Below are 17,556 nucleotides of genomic sequence, written 5' to 3'. Positions count from 1 at the left end.
TCTCCAATGCTCCCCTCTCACCCTTCCTCCTCAAAGCTGCCTCCTCCCTTCTTGCTCTCCCTTCTATCTCATACCTCCACATCCTCCAACCTTTTACTCCACTCTGCCACCCCTCAAAGATCACCATCAAACCTTTTATCCTCCTCATCCTTCCCCTTCTCCGAGTTCTTCTGCAATCTCCAACACACTATCAAAAGCTCTCCCTACCTCTGCCTCTTCCTCCTCTTACCCAACCCTTCCCCTGTCCTGTATCGGATGCTCCCCCTCCCTCTTCTTTAACGGTATGGACCTCAAACATCCGGAGCCTTTGCTCAAACCTGACTGATCTCTCCATACAGGTTGCTTCTGACAAACCAGACTTAATCTGCCTCACAGAAACTTTCCTCCTTCAAGATGTCGCTGATTCCTTAACATCTCTCCGTGGTTACTCCCTCCTCCGGTATGATAGACGTGAGCCTCGTCCTGGTGGTGGGGTTGCTATCTTTATAAAAAAACTCTCTTCCTCACTCTCCCTACACTGCCTGCTCTCCAACCCACCCCCAGGAGTACCTCTGGCTACGGCTTCCCCTCCGCTCCCACCTTTTGTTCATATGTGTTCTGTACCGTCCTCCAAATAGTGATGACTCCATTTGCATCTCACTGTCTGACAACATGGACCAACTTCTATCCACTCATCCCAACTCTCTCTTCCTTATATGTGGCGATTTCAACTGTAATCATGCCAGCTGGCTGGGTGTGGGTTCCTCTCTCACCAGCCATGGTACCTCAGCAAAGGACTTCTGTGACTCATTAGGACTGACACAATCTGTCAATTTCCTGACCCGGATCTCAGTGAACGGAGCATCTTGTCTTCTAGACTTGGTTATGACTAACTTCCCTGCAAATGTCTGCTGCTCTTCTTCTGCTCCAATCGGTTCTTCTCCCCCTCTGCCTCCTCTTACCCTACCCCTCCCCTGTCCTGTATCCAATGCTCGTTAAAGCTTGATCATGTGCTTGTTAAAGTGGACATCTCTCTGGCCATTCTCAGAGAGCCTCCTCAGCGTCCACGAGTCTGGCATTTCACTCAAGCCGACTGGCACGGTCTTCAAGCAGCCATCAATCATCTGGACTGGTCTCCCATCTCTACTGCCTCTGATACCAACTCATCCTGGGAATTCTTCCAAAGTAAATTGCTCTCTCTCTCATGCACAGGTTTATCCCATCTTGTCTTCAGTTGTCATACCCTTCCTCCCGTCCATGGTACACTGAATCTTGTGGTGATGCAGTTGCCCTGAAACAACTTCTCCTTGCATCATGGAAGGTAAATCCAACAGAAGGAAATCTCATTTCCTTTCACAAAGCCCGAAACAAGTGTGTCCACCCTCAGGAGAGCAGGAAACAATATCTCTCTACTCTCAAGACTGAACTCTCAAACCTGTCTCCCTCTTCCAAATCCTGGTGGCATTTGGTCAAATCTGTTTCTGGTGTTTGTTCCTCCTCCATCCCCTCCCTTACCTCAAACAGCTACACAGTAGACCCCGCACGTGACAAAGCCGAATGCCTCAACTCTGTGTTTGCCTCAAAATCTTGTGTCCCTAACCCATCTTTCTCTGTACCTGCCATACCCAGTCGAACCCAGCTGCTCATGGACTCTGTGATCTTCTCTCCTGACAAGGTGGAGAAGTTTCTGTCAAACCTCGACTCTGTTTCTGCAACTGGACCAGAGGGCATCAGCTCACGGGTCCTACAATCCTGCTCTGCCGCTCTGTCTCACCCTCTCTCTGTTCTCTTCACCCTCTTTTACTCAAGGTCATCTGCCAGCATCGTGGAAATCACCAACATTACCGCTTTACACAAGAAAGGTGAAAAAACAGATCCTTGCAACTACAGACCAATCAGCCTGCTCCCAATAATCAGCAAAGTCCATCATTGCTTCTGATATCAAATTCTTCCTTTTCTCCAATGGCTTGATCTCTGATCATCAAATTGGATTCAGACCAGGTCATTCTACTCTGGACTTGCTGCTTCTGCTGTCTCAACAATGGATGTAGGTCCTCAATGTCAAACAGGAAATCAGAGCTGACTCCCTTGACGTATCTCGTGCCTTCGATACGGTCTGGCACCCTGCTCTGCTCACCAAACTCTCCTCCTATGGTATCCATGGAAATCTCCACTCTTGGCTTGCGGACTTCCTCTCTGGTCGTAGGCAACGTGTGGCCCTGAATGGATTTCTCTCATCTCTCCTTCCTGTTCAGGCTGAAGTTCCCCAATGTAGTGTTCTGGGCCCTGTGCTATTTCTGGTCTTCATCAATGATCTCTCCCACTCTGGAAAATCCTCTCTATCTCTTTGCTTATGACTTCACTCTCTGCCGCTCCATATCCCAACCCTCAGATCGGCAGGCAGCAGCCTCTTCACTCTCTGCAGACCTGGACAATTTCACAAACTGGTAAAACACGTGGAACATGTCTTTCAATCCTGACAAATCTCACACTCTCACTTTGTTTCTCTGTAAAGACCGACTGGACAACCCTCCCATCTACTTTCTCAACAATCCTCTTGAAGAAGTTCTGTCACTCAAGGCTTTGAGTGTCACTATCTGCCATGATCTTTCCTGAGAAAACCTCATTTCCAAGCTGGCCTCCAAAGCCAGTCGCCGACTGGGCATCCTCCGTCGTGCAAAGTCCTTTCTGGGCATCTCTGAGCTCACCACATCCAAAGCTTTCATCCGCAGCTCAATGGAGTACTGCTCTCCCTTCTGGGCTGGTGCCCCTGCCTCACACCTAGCTCGGCTTCACGCTGTTGAAACCAAAGCTTTCAGAATCATTCCTGTCTCCCGTGATGATGCTGGCTCTGAGGGCCTTTCTCTCTTTCACCGCAGGCAGGTTGGTGGGCTTTCTGTCTTCTCTCTGCTCTTCTCCAGCCATGCTCCCCCTGCTCTGTCTGTGCTCTCTGTCCCCTACACATTCCTGCAGGCCGCACAAGATCTGCCTGCAACCCTCTTCTGGTGAAACTGCCAAAATCAACACTCTTCAGCTTCACTCTTTCATTCCTTTTTTTCCACCACCTTTGCAACAAACTCCCACGCTCTCTTCAATCCCACTCCTCCCTCCAGGTCTTTAAAACAGCTGTTCACCACCATCTCTTATGCCTCCAAAAACTTGATCCAAAAACTTGATCTTTGAAACTTGAAAACTTTATCTTTTCTACCCCCGTTAAAATGCCCCAAATCCACCTCTTTCAATCGCCAACTTATTTCCTGAAATTCGTAGTCGTGTTCATTTTCTTTATACCGTGTACCCCTCCCCCCACTCCCCTGCCCCAGCCCTCTCCCTTACACAGATATCTCAATGTCCTTGTTCTCTACTGTTATGGTGCTTGTGTGCTTCCCAATCTTTCCCCATCTTGTTTCCCGCTCCATTTATTATATCGTCGAGTCCGTAGCCGATGAAGACCAGCCTTGGACAGATAGCCGAACAGGTTATATTCCCGAGGCATCCAACCGAGTTAATGGCGGTTCGTTTTATGTCGCGCACGGGGCCAAAAACGGTGAGGCCCTTACCTGAACGAAGCCACACTTGGGTTAATCCGAACCCCACAAACAACGAAATGACACAACACCGAAATGCAACAAATAATGGTTTTATGAAAATAAATGCAAGATGATAAAATGAGTGTTGAGGTAAAACTAATAATTGCAACTCCGACGTTGAGGATCCTTCACTCAGACACAACTACGAGCACACAGGGAAACGTAAAATGAAATAAAATGCTTTGACTAGTCGGCTGGCGCTCAGCTCTGGTCTCAACGAGTTCTTTTGTAACGGTGATGCGATGGTGAAGTTTTGTGGTGCCGGCACAGAAACCGGACAAGATGGCGACGGCTGATAAGGCCCGCGTGACGAAGGCACCCAGAGCCATGGGGCGAGTACCCAAGACGGCCTCCTTTAGGCTCCTCGACTGTCTGGGGAAGCCCACCATGGCCTCCAGCTCCTTAATGAGTCCAACAGTCACCCGTCTCTTGGTGTTTGCCACACAAAACGTCCTCCTACCAGAGAACACAAAATGGCCAGCTTCTTGTTCGAGAAGCAAAACGACGACCTCCTCTTCTTTTTTTTAGGTTAGCCAATCGGGATGTTTCCCTCCCAGTTTGCCCCGCCCACATTCTTAGTCCAATCACATCCTTCTGGGGCGTGGCTTCACGGCCTTTCTTGAACGCCTCCTCATTTCTCCGCCTCTCGTAGGCGGGGCTTTTGCCAATGAGACCCTCTGGAGGCAGGGCTTTGCTCTGGAGGCGGCTCGTCCTTGGCTTGTAAGGGAACGGTTGTTGTAACGGAGGGTTTTCCTATGGTCGGCGTTGTAGTGGTAATAACACATAGGGGAAAATCACAGGAGGCAATGATATACTGGGAATTATCCTTCAGCCCTATTTAACTCCCACAAAAACCACCCTGTGTGTGGTGACACGTAAACACTCTTAAGCTCAACGTTTACCCTGCTTATGTATATCAAAATGGGCTTTCTACGTGTCACATGGTCCATGCTAATCTATACATTCCTATCTCCACTATGGTATGTCATGACCTACCCCCACAAACGTAACAATATGTTTTATGTGTCCGTTTATGTTTTTTATGTTTAATGTGTTAGCTCTTACACGAGCCTCGATCTTGTATACAAAAAAAGAAAGAAATAATACTGGTATTGTTACTTTCCTTCTTCTACAAATCATTGATGGAAAAGTAGAATTCAAATTCAGTAGAGGCTAACTGAGTAAGATTGAGCACGACGCTGCGCTCTTCCCACCTTCATCCCCGAGCTCACCCAGGTTGGACACATTCTTCGATAATCCCATACCCGCTTAACCTCCAAAATGACTGTCGTGGGGATGCTCGGGTGAACAACGATGAAATCGTCCTTGTGCCAGGTATTAGCTGGAGGGATTTATTTCAGCCATTATGCTGCATGTGTGAGAAGTGTTATGATTTATGGGAGCGAGACATGGGTAATGAACGTAGAGCAGCAACGAAGGCTGGAAAGGGTGGAAATGCGAATGGTTCGGTGGATGTGCGGAGTATCGTTGAGAGAGAGGAAGACAAATGATGAATTGCGAAAGATGATGGGATAGAGCCTTTGATGGATGCTGTGAAGAGAAACAGTTTGAGATGGTTTTGTCATGTGTTGAGGAAGGATGAAAGTGACTGGTTGAGAAGAGTGATGGAAATGAATGTAGAAGGAAGTAGAAGACGGGGAAGACCGAGAAAGACTTGGCTAAAGATGGTCGAAGAAGAAACGCGGGCAAGGGGGTTAACAAGGGGAGATGCAGAAAATAGGGCAAAATGGAGAAGATTGTCATGGGGACCGCAAGGCTAACCCCCGCTCTAGCAGGGAAAATGGCCTTAAAATGCCTGTTGTATTATAGATCAAACACATGAGTGGGAAATGAGAACCCTGCACCAAACAGGGTATATAAACATCAACATTAATCAATAAATCGTCAATTCTTTTCACACAGCAATGATAATCAAAATAACATCACCAGCATCGCATCTGCACCCGAGTATATAAACAACAAAAGTAATCAACAAATCATCAATTATCTTCACACAGCAATGATAATCAAAATAACATCACATCTGCACCAAGCAGAGTATAAAACAACAAAAGTAATCAATAAATCATCAATTCTCTTCACACAGAAATGATAATCAAAAGTCGAACTGCTACTTTATAACTGCTGGCAGTGATGGCCGGTTTCCTCCGCATTCCCGCTTTCATACAACTCTGCTTTTTTTTTTTTTTTTTTTTTTTACACACACACACACACACACACACACACACACACACACACACACACACACACACACCACCCCCCCCCCCCCCATTGGGACACAATCCACGGGCAGGGGACCAGTGGGGCTATTGATGGTATGGGCGTGGGGTGTGCTCGGTGGTTGGAGCCACGCCCCCTTAAGAGGGTTGGGCTTGATATAAATGATGCATGAGTTCCGGTCGGTTTTTCAGTCCGTCGGAATAAACGAGCTTTGAACCAGCTACGAGTGTCTCGCCTCCCCGTTACCCGCATCTCCTACATTGTTGACCCCGACTGCTCTCGGACGTTTTCGGGGGCCCCAAACGAACATGGCGACAAGCGCAGTTTCAATTAAACTGCCGGAGTTTTGGGAGCGACAAGCCTCCTTTTGGTTCGCGCAAGCTGAGGCCCAGTTCGCCATAAGGAACATTTCTGCCGACGACACAAAATATCATGTCGTGTCTGCACTCAGTGGTTCCACGGCGACCAGGGTGGTGAGCCTTCTCCAGGTGGTTTCTCGACTCTCCTGGTAATCAAATCAAACGCCCGAAACAGGTTGGATGCTGAAGCAGACATGCGATGTGCCTTGAGCCACACAGACCCGCGTATTGATTTGCTTGTATCAAAAAAGCAAATACATCCTTCTCATTAAAATACATGATTAAATCAATCCTTGTTAATAAACATTAATAAAATTTTTTTTTTGTTATTGCTCTCTCTGCTGTGATTAATCTTTAAAATGTATCTGCGCCATTGGAAATTAGTACATTTTCAGAAGGCTTATAAAGGTGGGGTCATGGTATTGGTAGGTTTGGTACTACTGAAAGGGGTCACATATTGGAAAAGTTTGGGAACCCCTGGTCTACCTGGACGATATCCTCATCGCCAGCGCTTCCAGGACGGAGTACATGCTTCACCTCCGAGCACTCTTTGAACGCCTCAGTCAGCACGGCCTTATCATTAACCCGGCCAAGTGCTTGTTCGGGGTGGCCTCAATTGACTTTCTTGGCCACCGCATCACGAAGGAGGGGGCCGTCCCACTGCCGTCTAAAGTGGAGGCTGTGAAGGGTTTTCCGCGCCCCCTCACCGTCAAGGCCTTGCAGGAGTTTTTGGGCATGGTGAACTTTTACCATCGTTTCGTGCCCTGTGCGGCCCAGCTGATGCGGCCCCTTTATGAGGCCCTCAAGAGCAAGCCTACCAAACGCGCCATTGACTGGACCGAGGAGATGGCCAATGCTTTCATCGGCACTTGGGTTGCCCGTTTTGGCGCTCCCTCGGACATCTCTTCAGACAGGGGCCCCCAGTTCACTTCAGAGCTCTGGGGTGCTGTGGCCCAGGGGCTTGGGGTAAAGCTCCATCGCACCACTGCATATCATCCCCAGGCTAATGGTTTGTGTGAGATGTTCCATCGCTCTATGAAAGCTGCTCTCAGGGCCAGCCTCCGGGATGACAGTTGGGCCGACAGACTCCCGTGGGTCATGTTTTTTTTTTGTTTTTTTTGTATACAAGATCGAGGCTCGTGAAAGAGCCAACATTAATCACACAGAAAGACAAACCGACACATAAAACATATAACATGGGGAGCGGTAGACAAGATGGGGCGAGAGGGGGAGGAACACAAACACAACATCTGAGAGCAGGGACATCGAGAGATCTGTGGGAGGGAGAGGGCTTTGGGGGGGGGGGAGGCATGGGAAGGGGGGTGGGGGGGGGGGGGTGGGAGAGGTATAAAACATATGGACACTGCCAGGACTTCCAGGAAAGAAGTTGGAATTTCAAACAAGGTGGATCTGGGGTGAATTAGTGGGGGTAGAAAAGATCAAGGTTTTGGATGGGGAAAGATAAGAGATGGTGGTGAACAGCTGTTTTAAAGACCTGGAGGGAGGGGTGGGATTGAAGGGAGTGTGGGAGTTTGTTCCAGAGGCGGGAGAAAAGAGGAATGACCCCCACATGCGCCCGCTATTTAACCCGGAATGTGGGTAACCGCCACATGCGCCCGCTAACAGTCCCTGCTCGGGTCCTCAGTCGTTTCGGCCGGGTGGCTAAGGCCCCCCGAAAACTGACATTGCCCGTGCGCGTGAATTCTTGGGGGGCGCATGTGGGGGTTACCGCATTGGGACACAATCCACGGGCACGGGACAAGTGGGGCTATTTATGGTATGGGCGTGGCATGTGCTCGGTGGTTGGAGCCACGCCCCCTTAAGAGGGTTGGGCTTGATATAAATGATGCATAAGTTCCGGTTGGTTTTTCAGTCCGTCGGAATAAACGAGCTTTGAACCAGCTACGAGTGTCTCGCCTCCCCGTCACCCCCATCTCCTACACATACAGACAGTCACGTGAAAAAGTAAGTACACCCCATGTAGAGTTTTGACTTTTTCAACATACAGATATTTGATCTTCATTTCAACAATATTGATAGATAAAGGTGATATAATAGAACAAATATCATGAAACATTTCCATTTTGTGGTCCATTGTATAATTTAAATAAACATAAATGCAAATTTCGCATGTGGAAAAAGTAAGTACACCCTTGGCTCTCATAGGTGGTATTGTCCCCTTTGGCAGAAACAACCTCAAGTAGGCGTTTCTTATAACTGTCTACCAGTCTCTGACATCGACTGGGAGAAATTTTTGCCCACTCCTCCATGCAGAATTCTTTCAGCTGTGCGATGTTTGAGGGGTTTCTTGCATGCACAGCTCGTTTCAAATCCCCCCACAACATCTCGATGGGATTTAGATCCGGGCTTTGACTTGGCCATTCCAGAACTCTCCATTTCTTTCTTTTCAGCCATTCCTTGGTGGGTTTACTGGTATGTTTTGGGTCATTGTCATGTTGCAAAGTCCACCTTCAGTTGAGCTTCAACTTTCTGACCGATGGCCTCACATTATCCTCAAGCACCCTCTGGTACAATGAAGAATTCATAGTGGATTCTATGATGGTGAGCTGCCCAGGCCCTGATGCAGCAAAGCTGCCCCAAACCATAATATTTCCACCACCATGCTTTACAGTTGGTAGCAGGTTCTTGTGGTCAAATGCTGTTTTTGGTTTTCGCCAATCATGTCTTCTGGTACTGTGGCCAAATAGCTCTACCTTTGACTCATCTGTCCATTGCTCCAGAAGTGCTGGTCTTTGCCCTTGGTGTTCATTGGCAAACTTTAGTCTTGCCCTGATGTTCTTTCTGGACAGCAAAGGTTTCCTCCTGGCACACCTCCCATGTAGATCAAATTTGTGCAGCCTCTTTCTAATGGTAGACTCGTGCACTTTGACATCAACAGTGGCAAGAGCTACCTGTAGGTCCCATGACGACATTCTGGGGTTGTTAGAGACTTCTTTCAGCATCTTGCGGTCTGCTCTCAGGCTCAACTTGCTGGGGTGGCCTGGCCTGAACAAGTTGGCAGTTGTTTGGAATCTTCTCCACTTTTAGATGATCTTCTGGACAGTCGAGTGATTGATTTCAAATTGTTTGGAGATCTTTTTAAATCCCTTCCCAGACTCGTAGGCATCTATAACCTTCTTTCTGAAGGCCTCAGAGAGCTCTTTTGATCTAGGCATGGTGACGCCGCACACTTCAACAACAAAGAGCAAACCAAACTAAATGTCTGAAGTTTTAATAAAACAGATTCCTCCAAGATCCGCTCTAATGATGTTCTAATCATTTGCACCTGAGCTGATGCACCTGATTCTAATCCTAGGTATTTGAAGTAGTGATAAATGTAGGGGTATACTTACTTTTTCCACATGCAAAATTTGCATTTATGTTTATTTAAATTATACAATGGACCACAAAATGTAAATGTTTCATGATATTTGTTATATTATATCACCTTTATCTATCAATCCTGCCTGGTGTTGGCTTAGCGGTTAGGGCACTAGCTTGGGATCCTAGGATCCTGAGTTCGAATCGCTGAATTAACACCAGGGTGGTTGACGCAGCCTGTCATCCTTCTGAGGTCGGCAAATTGAGTACCAGCTTGCTGGGATGAATGATCACGGTGTGTACCCCGATTTAGAATAGGTACACCGTATCGTAAGAGGCGACTAAGGGTTGGCGTCAGGAAGGGCATCCGGCCATAAAAAAAAACATTGCCTCAAACAGGGCCCTATGAGATCATGGGGCCTGCAAGGCCAACCCCCACTCTAGCGGGGAAAAATGGCCTTAAAACGATCATTCATTCATTCATTCTTTATCGATCAATATTGTTAAAATGAAGATCAAATAGCTGCATGTTGAAATATGTTGAAAAAGTCAAAACTTTTCATGGGGTGTACTTACTTTTTCACGTGACTGTACATACATACATACATACATACATACATACATACACACACACACACACACAAACACACACACACACACACACACACACACACACACACACACACACACACATCCCCATACACACACACACACACACACACACACACACACACACACACACACACACACACACACACATCCCCATACACACACACACACACACACACACACACACACACACACACATCCCCATACACACACGCACACACACATCCCCATACACACACACATCCCCATACACACACACACACACACACACACACACACACACACACACACACACACACACATTTCTAACTTTATAACAATCCTGCTTTTACATTATTTTTTCTTTTTCTCCATCAATTTATCCCGAGATGATGCTCAAGATATTTCATCCTGGTCGGATGAAGTTTTGTACTTGTCGAATTATGACGTCATAATGGAGGCACCTATGACATCATCATTCACATGGGTTATTCTCCATGGATAGTTCTTTACAATGAGACATGTCTCCATCTTTTCTATGCAGCGCTTTTGGAGATTATAAAGGTGCAAATTTTTCCGGTTTTTTCAGGAAGGCGCCAGTAGCATGTGACCTACGATGTCATAGTTACCATTAAAATATTATGTAGGCTGTGGCGCTCCTTTGGTGAAAATTTCCTGCTCATCGGTCAAACCATTGTAGAGAAAATGATTTTAAAAGAAAATAATCCTGAAAAATCGCACTGCCTGAATCCGTGACATGGCATGAGAAGCTCCTGCAGAGTTTCTTCTTCTTCATACAATAACAACTTCTAGCTTCCAGATCGTACATACAATCATCTTGAAATTTTGCAAACTTGTTCCACTTCACGACTTCTAATTTATTATAAAGTTTTTCGTCGATCAATGAAGCGGTTCAAGAGATATAATTTTTTAAAAATATTTTCATTCAATTATTTATCGCTGCCATTCCATGTGAGCTATCGCAAATTCGGCTAATCCCGGTGTTAGTTTATTCTATGTTTCGAGTCAACAATGAACCAACCATACACCACTTCAATCTAGAAACGTTGCAATAACGGCAAAGGGATTGCAGTGTTACTATTATATTGTTACGGTTCTCCGCCGCCCTTCTTCCTCTTACCAAGGGGGGATTAATCCCCTTGTTCTTCCTGGGCTTGGCGGAACCGGGAGACTTGAAACGCCTCTTCTGGGAAAAACGCAAGGTAGGGTTTCGGGACCAAGTCTCGCTCGTACCGAAACCCCTTCGCCGCCACGGAAGCGAGGAAGCAAGCCGCGCACGAGCCACGTGTGGTTTGGGTACGCCGAGCGGATTGAGTACCACGTGGTCCGTGCAGTTTAGGTAGTGGAACCCGATTCGAGCGGTTCTATTCATACCACGCTTAGCCAATGGGGAAACCACAGGAACGATCGAATGGAAAAGGAAGAACACAGGTTTAATTATTCCCACACATATATACAGTGATCGGGACGCAGAGACACAGAGCAGTACTTAGACAGTCTTATCTTATCACCCAGACTCGGGCCCGTCACACTCACACAGGGAATTGCAGATGGATCGATGTTCCACTGTTCCAGCCAGACGCATCGACGTGGTCATCCAGGAACGGCCCCGTCCGGATCTCCACGATCCCAGCACGTCCCGCGAAGATGGCAGCAGGCAGTGGAAGGAACCTCGTAGCGTGTCTCCCGAACAAAAGCAGCCGATGAGGTATAAGGGAAAGTGCGCGTCTCTCAGCGCGGCTAGCGATTACACAGCCATTATCACTCGCGTGACTTAATGCACTGTACCAGCTCGGCCTCCAGCTCGGCCTCCAGCTCAACTGGGCGTCACTTTATAATAGCGCGTATTCCGGTTCATGCGCGTCTTTCTTCACCCGCGTATCTCTCAAAGTTCTTTGACGCTCTCAACTCCTGCTCGTCAACGATTCCTCCTGGTTGGTCAGTGCGCGCGAGTCCTCTGACGCTGTCCTTTCGTGCTAGTCCTTTGTTCAACGAGAGTCCCGCGCTAGTCCTTTGTTCAACGAGAGTCTCGAGCTAGTCCTTTTGGGGGCTTTGCGCGATGGGTTATATAGATACGCCCCGAACCTTCTTGAACCCTCTCGAACCTTCCAACCACGCCCTGTGACGCAGTGCTGCCGTCACAACCTCTGAGCCCCGATTGGCGGCTCATGCTTACCGTCAGCTCCTCTGCCGCCCCTCATTTGGCAATGCCCCGATCCTCCTTGGCCTGCCTCGTGTTAATTCGCCCAAAATGAACCAAAGTCAGTGCAAAGGGGCATGAGGCTAGGGAGGCTGGAGAGTCAGTAGAAGTAGGACCTGTTCTCCTGACTCTACTCAACGCAGAACTAACATAGGAAGAGGACTAAGCTCACAAATACTAAGAAATAACTGCACTATCGCGAGGCTACATGTTGCTTTTGTGACTAACTATGAGGGGGAAATTTAAACCTTTATTATACTGACTGTACAAAACTCAAAACCGCAACAATATTTACCATATTATTATTATTAACGCTAATATTATTATTATTATTATTACGAAAACAATACTACTGTATTAAGAAACCAGGGCTAATTTGGCCGAAGCGGCCTGAAGGTGAGCCATGAAGGCATGAAGCCTAAGGCCTATAAGTACTGTGCCGTTGGAATACCTGTAAAGCCGATGCTTTCGATGTTTGATGATCATTTTAACAATCGGTTTGTTTGTGTTTCACACTGAATGCAAAGCGTAAAGGTAGAGCATGGCAATTGTGATATATGACAGGTTCGACGATATGTTCGGCCTGAACGAAATTGGAATCAAAATGGCGGTGTGCAGAGTGGGCCGCTGCACTGCTGTAATGACCTCAGACATAATCACATCACCCTGTCATGTGACCAGATCCTCAACTCTGATTGGTACACATTTGAGGGACATACATTACCGGTCAAAAGTTTTAGAACACCTAAATTTTTCCAGTTTTTATTGAAATTTACCCTGTTTAATGTCTCAATGTACTCTGAAATTAAGCATAGAACAAATAAACAATTGGAGATAAAAAAAGAAATCATAGAATCATTTTGTTTTACAAAATGTAATTTAAATTTTTGACTCAGCAAAGTAGCCACCTTTTGCAGGTATAACCGCCGAACACACTCGTGGCATTCTTTCTACAATGGAAATCAAATATTGTTAGGGAAGTTCTTCCCAACACTGTTGCAAAAGTTCCCACAAATGTGTTGCACTTGTAGGTTGCTTTGCTTTTACCCTTCTGTCCAGTTCATCCCAAACCAGCTCGATGGGGTTTAAGTCTGGAGACTGTGCTGGCCATTCCATGATTTGAAGCCTACCGTCTTGTTCTTTTCCTCAAAGGTAGCTTTGACATAGCCTGGAGGTGTATTTAGGGTCATTATCTTGCTGTAGGATGAACCCCTGACCAACTAGGCATATACCAGAGGGTATTGCATGGTGCTGCAAAATGCTGTGGTAGCCCTTTTGGTTCAGGGTGCCAGTCACTCTGTGCAAGTCGCCGACTCTAGATCCAGCAAAAGAGCCCCAGACCATCACGCTTCCTCCTCCATGTTTGACAGTTGGTGTCACACACTGAGGAACCATTATTTCGCCTACTCGATGGCGTACAAAAATCCTGCGTGATGAACCAAAGATTTCAAATTTTGATTCATCGGTCCATAAGACCTTCTTCCAGTCTTCAGTAGTCCACTGGCGGTGCTTCATGGCCCAGGCAAGCCTCCTTTTCTTATTTTGCCTTCTCAGCAATGGCTTTCTTACTGCGACTCGACCTGTCAAACCTGCAGCTCGAAGTCTTCTCTTCACAGTTGAAACTGAGACTTGTTTACTTCGACCAGTATTAAGCTGTGCTTGAAGCTGTTGTCCTGTGAGCTGCCTATCACATAAGCCATTGACTCTCAGAAACTTGTCTTCTGATTCTGTTGTGACTTTGGGTCTGCCAGACCTCTTCCTGTCAAAGTTTCCTCCAGTTTCCAATATACTACTTCCTGCAGTGCAATATAACCACCTTTAGAGGCCATTTTTCCCCGCAAGCAGGGGTTGGCCTTTTTCGGGGACCGTGGTTGTTGTTGTTTTTTGGTCCCCTTTTTGAAGCAATGTTTTACGGCCGGATGCCCTTCCTGACGCCAACCCTTTTTGCCGCCTTTAACGACAAACGGGGAATTACCAGTGAACTGGTACTCAATTAGCCGACCTCGGAAGGATGACAGGCTGAGTCAACCCCCCTGGCGTTAATTCAGCGATCGACCGGGATTCGAACCCAGGATCCTAGGATCCTAAGCCGGCACCCTAGCCGCTAGCCCAACACCAGGGATCCTGCAGTGCAATATTGTCCAAATAATGCTTCAGAGGGTGTAATAACAGTCTGTTCCAATACTGCTTTTATACAGACAGGGGGTTTGTTATCAAGTAATCAGCAGAGGTTGGGACACCTGTAGGAATTGTTTGCATCAACTTTCAAGGCTTAATTTACTTACATTGCTGCAGAACAGCTGTAAGTTGTTAACCAATTACTTGTTCCCTGAAGAAGGCCTTTTTTTTTTTTTTTTTTTACAATATAACTGTGCAATTTACATTATTTTCCCGTTTTTGCTAACCTTAACTTTTTTTAAACCTCGAGCAGTTTACTGCTTACCTTTGTACCATTTCAGGTTATTCACTGGACTTGAATTGCTGAAATTTCAATAAAAACTGGAAAAATTGAGGTGTTCTAAAACTTTTGACCGGTAGTGTACATACATACATACATACATACATACATACATACATACATACATACATACATACATACGGACAGACAAACACTATTCTAGACTGCTTTGCCCTAATAACATCACCAGCATCACATCTGCACTAAGCAGAGTATAAAACAACAAAAGCAATCACTTGACTGAAAATGGATCTCGTCTCCAGATCTCCACTCAAAAACCAGCAACGGCCAAATTCAAATTTTCAAAGGATTAAAGGATTAGTCAAACACATTAATTACTTAAAATGCCAAACCTACAATCCAAGCCTAAAGTAGGAACAATTACACCAACTCCAGCAAGGGCAAATCCTTTGCAATTCACTGCCTGGAATCAATTTAATCTCATGAATCAACACGTTTATTCAGTCCCACCTGAGGTCAATATCTGAAAGCAATACTTTCACGCTGTCCAAGCGATGGCTCAATAAGTGCGGGAAACAATGGCCAGCCTTTTTTGGCCCAACGCAGCCTACCCTGCGACTCGTGTCTGCTACCTACTCCATGCAGTCGATGCCCACCGGCTTCCTTGCACGTCCACACTGGTCCCGTCTCCAAAGGCCATCCTCGAGAGTGGCTTGCTGATTCAGCACAGCACTTTCTACGCACTCCCAACAGGCAGTACCTTGTCCGACCTCCCAACGGACAGTACCTTGTCCGACCTCCCAACGGGCAGTACCTTGTCCGACCTCCCAACAGGCAGTACCTCGTCTGACCTCCCAACGGGGGCAGTACCTTGTCCGACCTCCCAACAGGCAGTACCTTGTCTGACAGCTCGTGCACGCCCTCTCCCGCCACCGCTTCTTCCTCTTAAACTTGTTTTTGCCGGCAGTTACGTCACCTCCCACTATCCACGAGCTACTGCAACATCCCTCACAAAGTTTAAATGCTGTTTAACATTAAACTGAAAGAAATTTGGAGAAATTCTGACGTCATTAAGGCAAATTTTACTTCTGGAAGTGAGTTAAGATCTACGGTAATCTATATACTCCACAAGGAGGTAATGACATGACCCTTCCTGCCCCTCCTGTGGAGAATGGGTGTATCTTGTCTCTCACAAATGGTTTTCTATTTTTAGTATACACTTTCTGACATTTCCATTTTATTATATCATATTCTTCATCGTTGAATGTTTTTTTTTCTCTCTCTTTCTTCATTTAGTCCAGTACGACAAAAAGAGCTGTGTAGTCGTTGTATTCACTTCCCGACATGAGTTGAATGCTCACGTCCATTGCAAATACTAAGCTGAATGATCAGGTTATCCCTCTTTATGCTCGCCTGTGGAACTGACTTCCTGTTTCTGTTGTCTTGTCCCCTTCCTCGAGTCCTTCTAGAGGGCTGCTCATCGTCTGCCACTCTTACCTTCCTTCATACCCATGTCTTCTCTGTTCAATTCTTGTTGACTCTATGCTTGTTGCCACTTTCCTTTCTCTCTGTCCCCCTGTGATCCTCCCTCAGTCGGTGAACCTGCTGCCTTCTGTCTTTTCACTTTTCCATGAGACTGGACCTCCATATAATTTGTTTTTAAAATCGGTGTGGGAACCATAGGTCAGTTTAAATCCTTAGATCTGAGTTATAGTTTGGGTTTTTCTTACCAGGTTTGGTGAAAATGTCAGGAATAGTATGTGTCTGAATGTTATAATAAACAATTTGGGGATGGGGAGGGCTGGGTGGCTCATTTTCATTGTCGGTAACACTTTCAGGCACAGCACTGGTGAGAGGCAGCCGATGTTATTGCAATTTGAGCGATGAGAGACAAAAAGCACATAATTTATCTCACAATTTGCTCTCGACATCATCGCTGGTCTTTCACCCCTTCCTTATCTTTCCCCTCCTCAGGGTGCCTCCCTCATTAAAACCACATAACACTGATGGTGATCGATTTATGGTAATTGATTTTTAAACATTCTTCTTCTTTAAAAAACAACAACTTGGTGTCTCCATAATATATAAATGCCACCGATGTTTGTTTGCATGAACATGAAGTTTAAGAGGAGTTACTGGATTTGCTGGTGATTTTGACGTTCTTTTTTTTCAATTTTCAGATTGTCTACCCAAGCCCCGGTAGAGGAGACACCGTTTCCCTTGCGGCCATCCCTCCAGTTTGTAGTCCTGGAGAAAGAGAGCCACAGAGACATGACATGGTGTGTGCTCCATCTCAAATTATCATGTCGCACTTTCAAACTGCATGTTTGGTAAAATTTACCAACCAAGTGTTCAAAACAGTTCGTTTACCCTGGGAAACGAGGTGTGTCGAATTTTTGAGTCGGGCATAAATCGCTTCCCGTAGAGACAAAAACATACTGTTACCGATTTTTTTAGCCGCGTCACAGACGCTGCTCATAGAGTGCCCTCTGCTGTTGTTGTTCTTGTTCTTCTTCTTCTTGTTCTTCTTGTTCTTGCAGAGAAGACAAAACCTCAAAGCTCCACCCATTCTGGGAACCATAGCTCTGCCCATTCTGGGAGAGGCTTCATATAAACAAATATCCACCATTTTATTAACTCGCATAGCTTTGAGGCCTGTTTTGTAGGCCCGTGGTGTCTTCCTCTCTCACACAGTTTTATTTCAAATCAAATTCGATATATCATTTCATTTTTCACAGTCGCTAACATAGTTATAGACTCGGTTGAAAAAAAACGGGAAGAAAATCCGATGGAAGTTGCCCTTTATAGAACGAAATGAATTCTCAAAGGCCTGTAACT

At 46.3% G+C, this 17,556-nt stretch overlaps 1 protein-coding gene across 1 annotated transcript in view; it reads left to right on the top strand.

The window, feature by feature from the left end:
- LOC137429523 (nectin 1b) overlaps positions 1–17,556 on the top strand; it is a 187,546-nt gene that overhangs the window by 125,846 nt on the left and 44,144 nt on the right. Inside the window, exons 11-12 of the mRNA XM_078779520.1 lie at positions 16,693–16,741; positions 16,899–16,997. Of these exons, the coding sequence (XP_078635646.1) occupies positions 16,693–16,741; positions 16,899–16,997 (148 nt within the window). The remainder of the gene's footprint in view (positions 1–16,692; positions 16,742–16,898; positions 16,998–17,556) is intronic.

The sequence above is a fragment of the Myxine glutinosa genome, chromosome 6 (genome assembly GCF_964187855.1).
Source record: "Myxine glutinosa chromosome 6, kmMyxGlut1.1, whole genome shotgun sequence".
In the NCBI taxonomy this organism is placed as follows: Eukaryota; Metazoa; Chordata; class Myxini; order Myxiniformes; family Myxinidae; genus Myxine; species Myxine glutinosa.
This window is presented reverse-complemented; position numbering and strand designations above follow the sequence as displayed.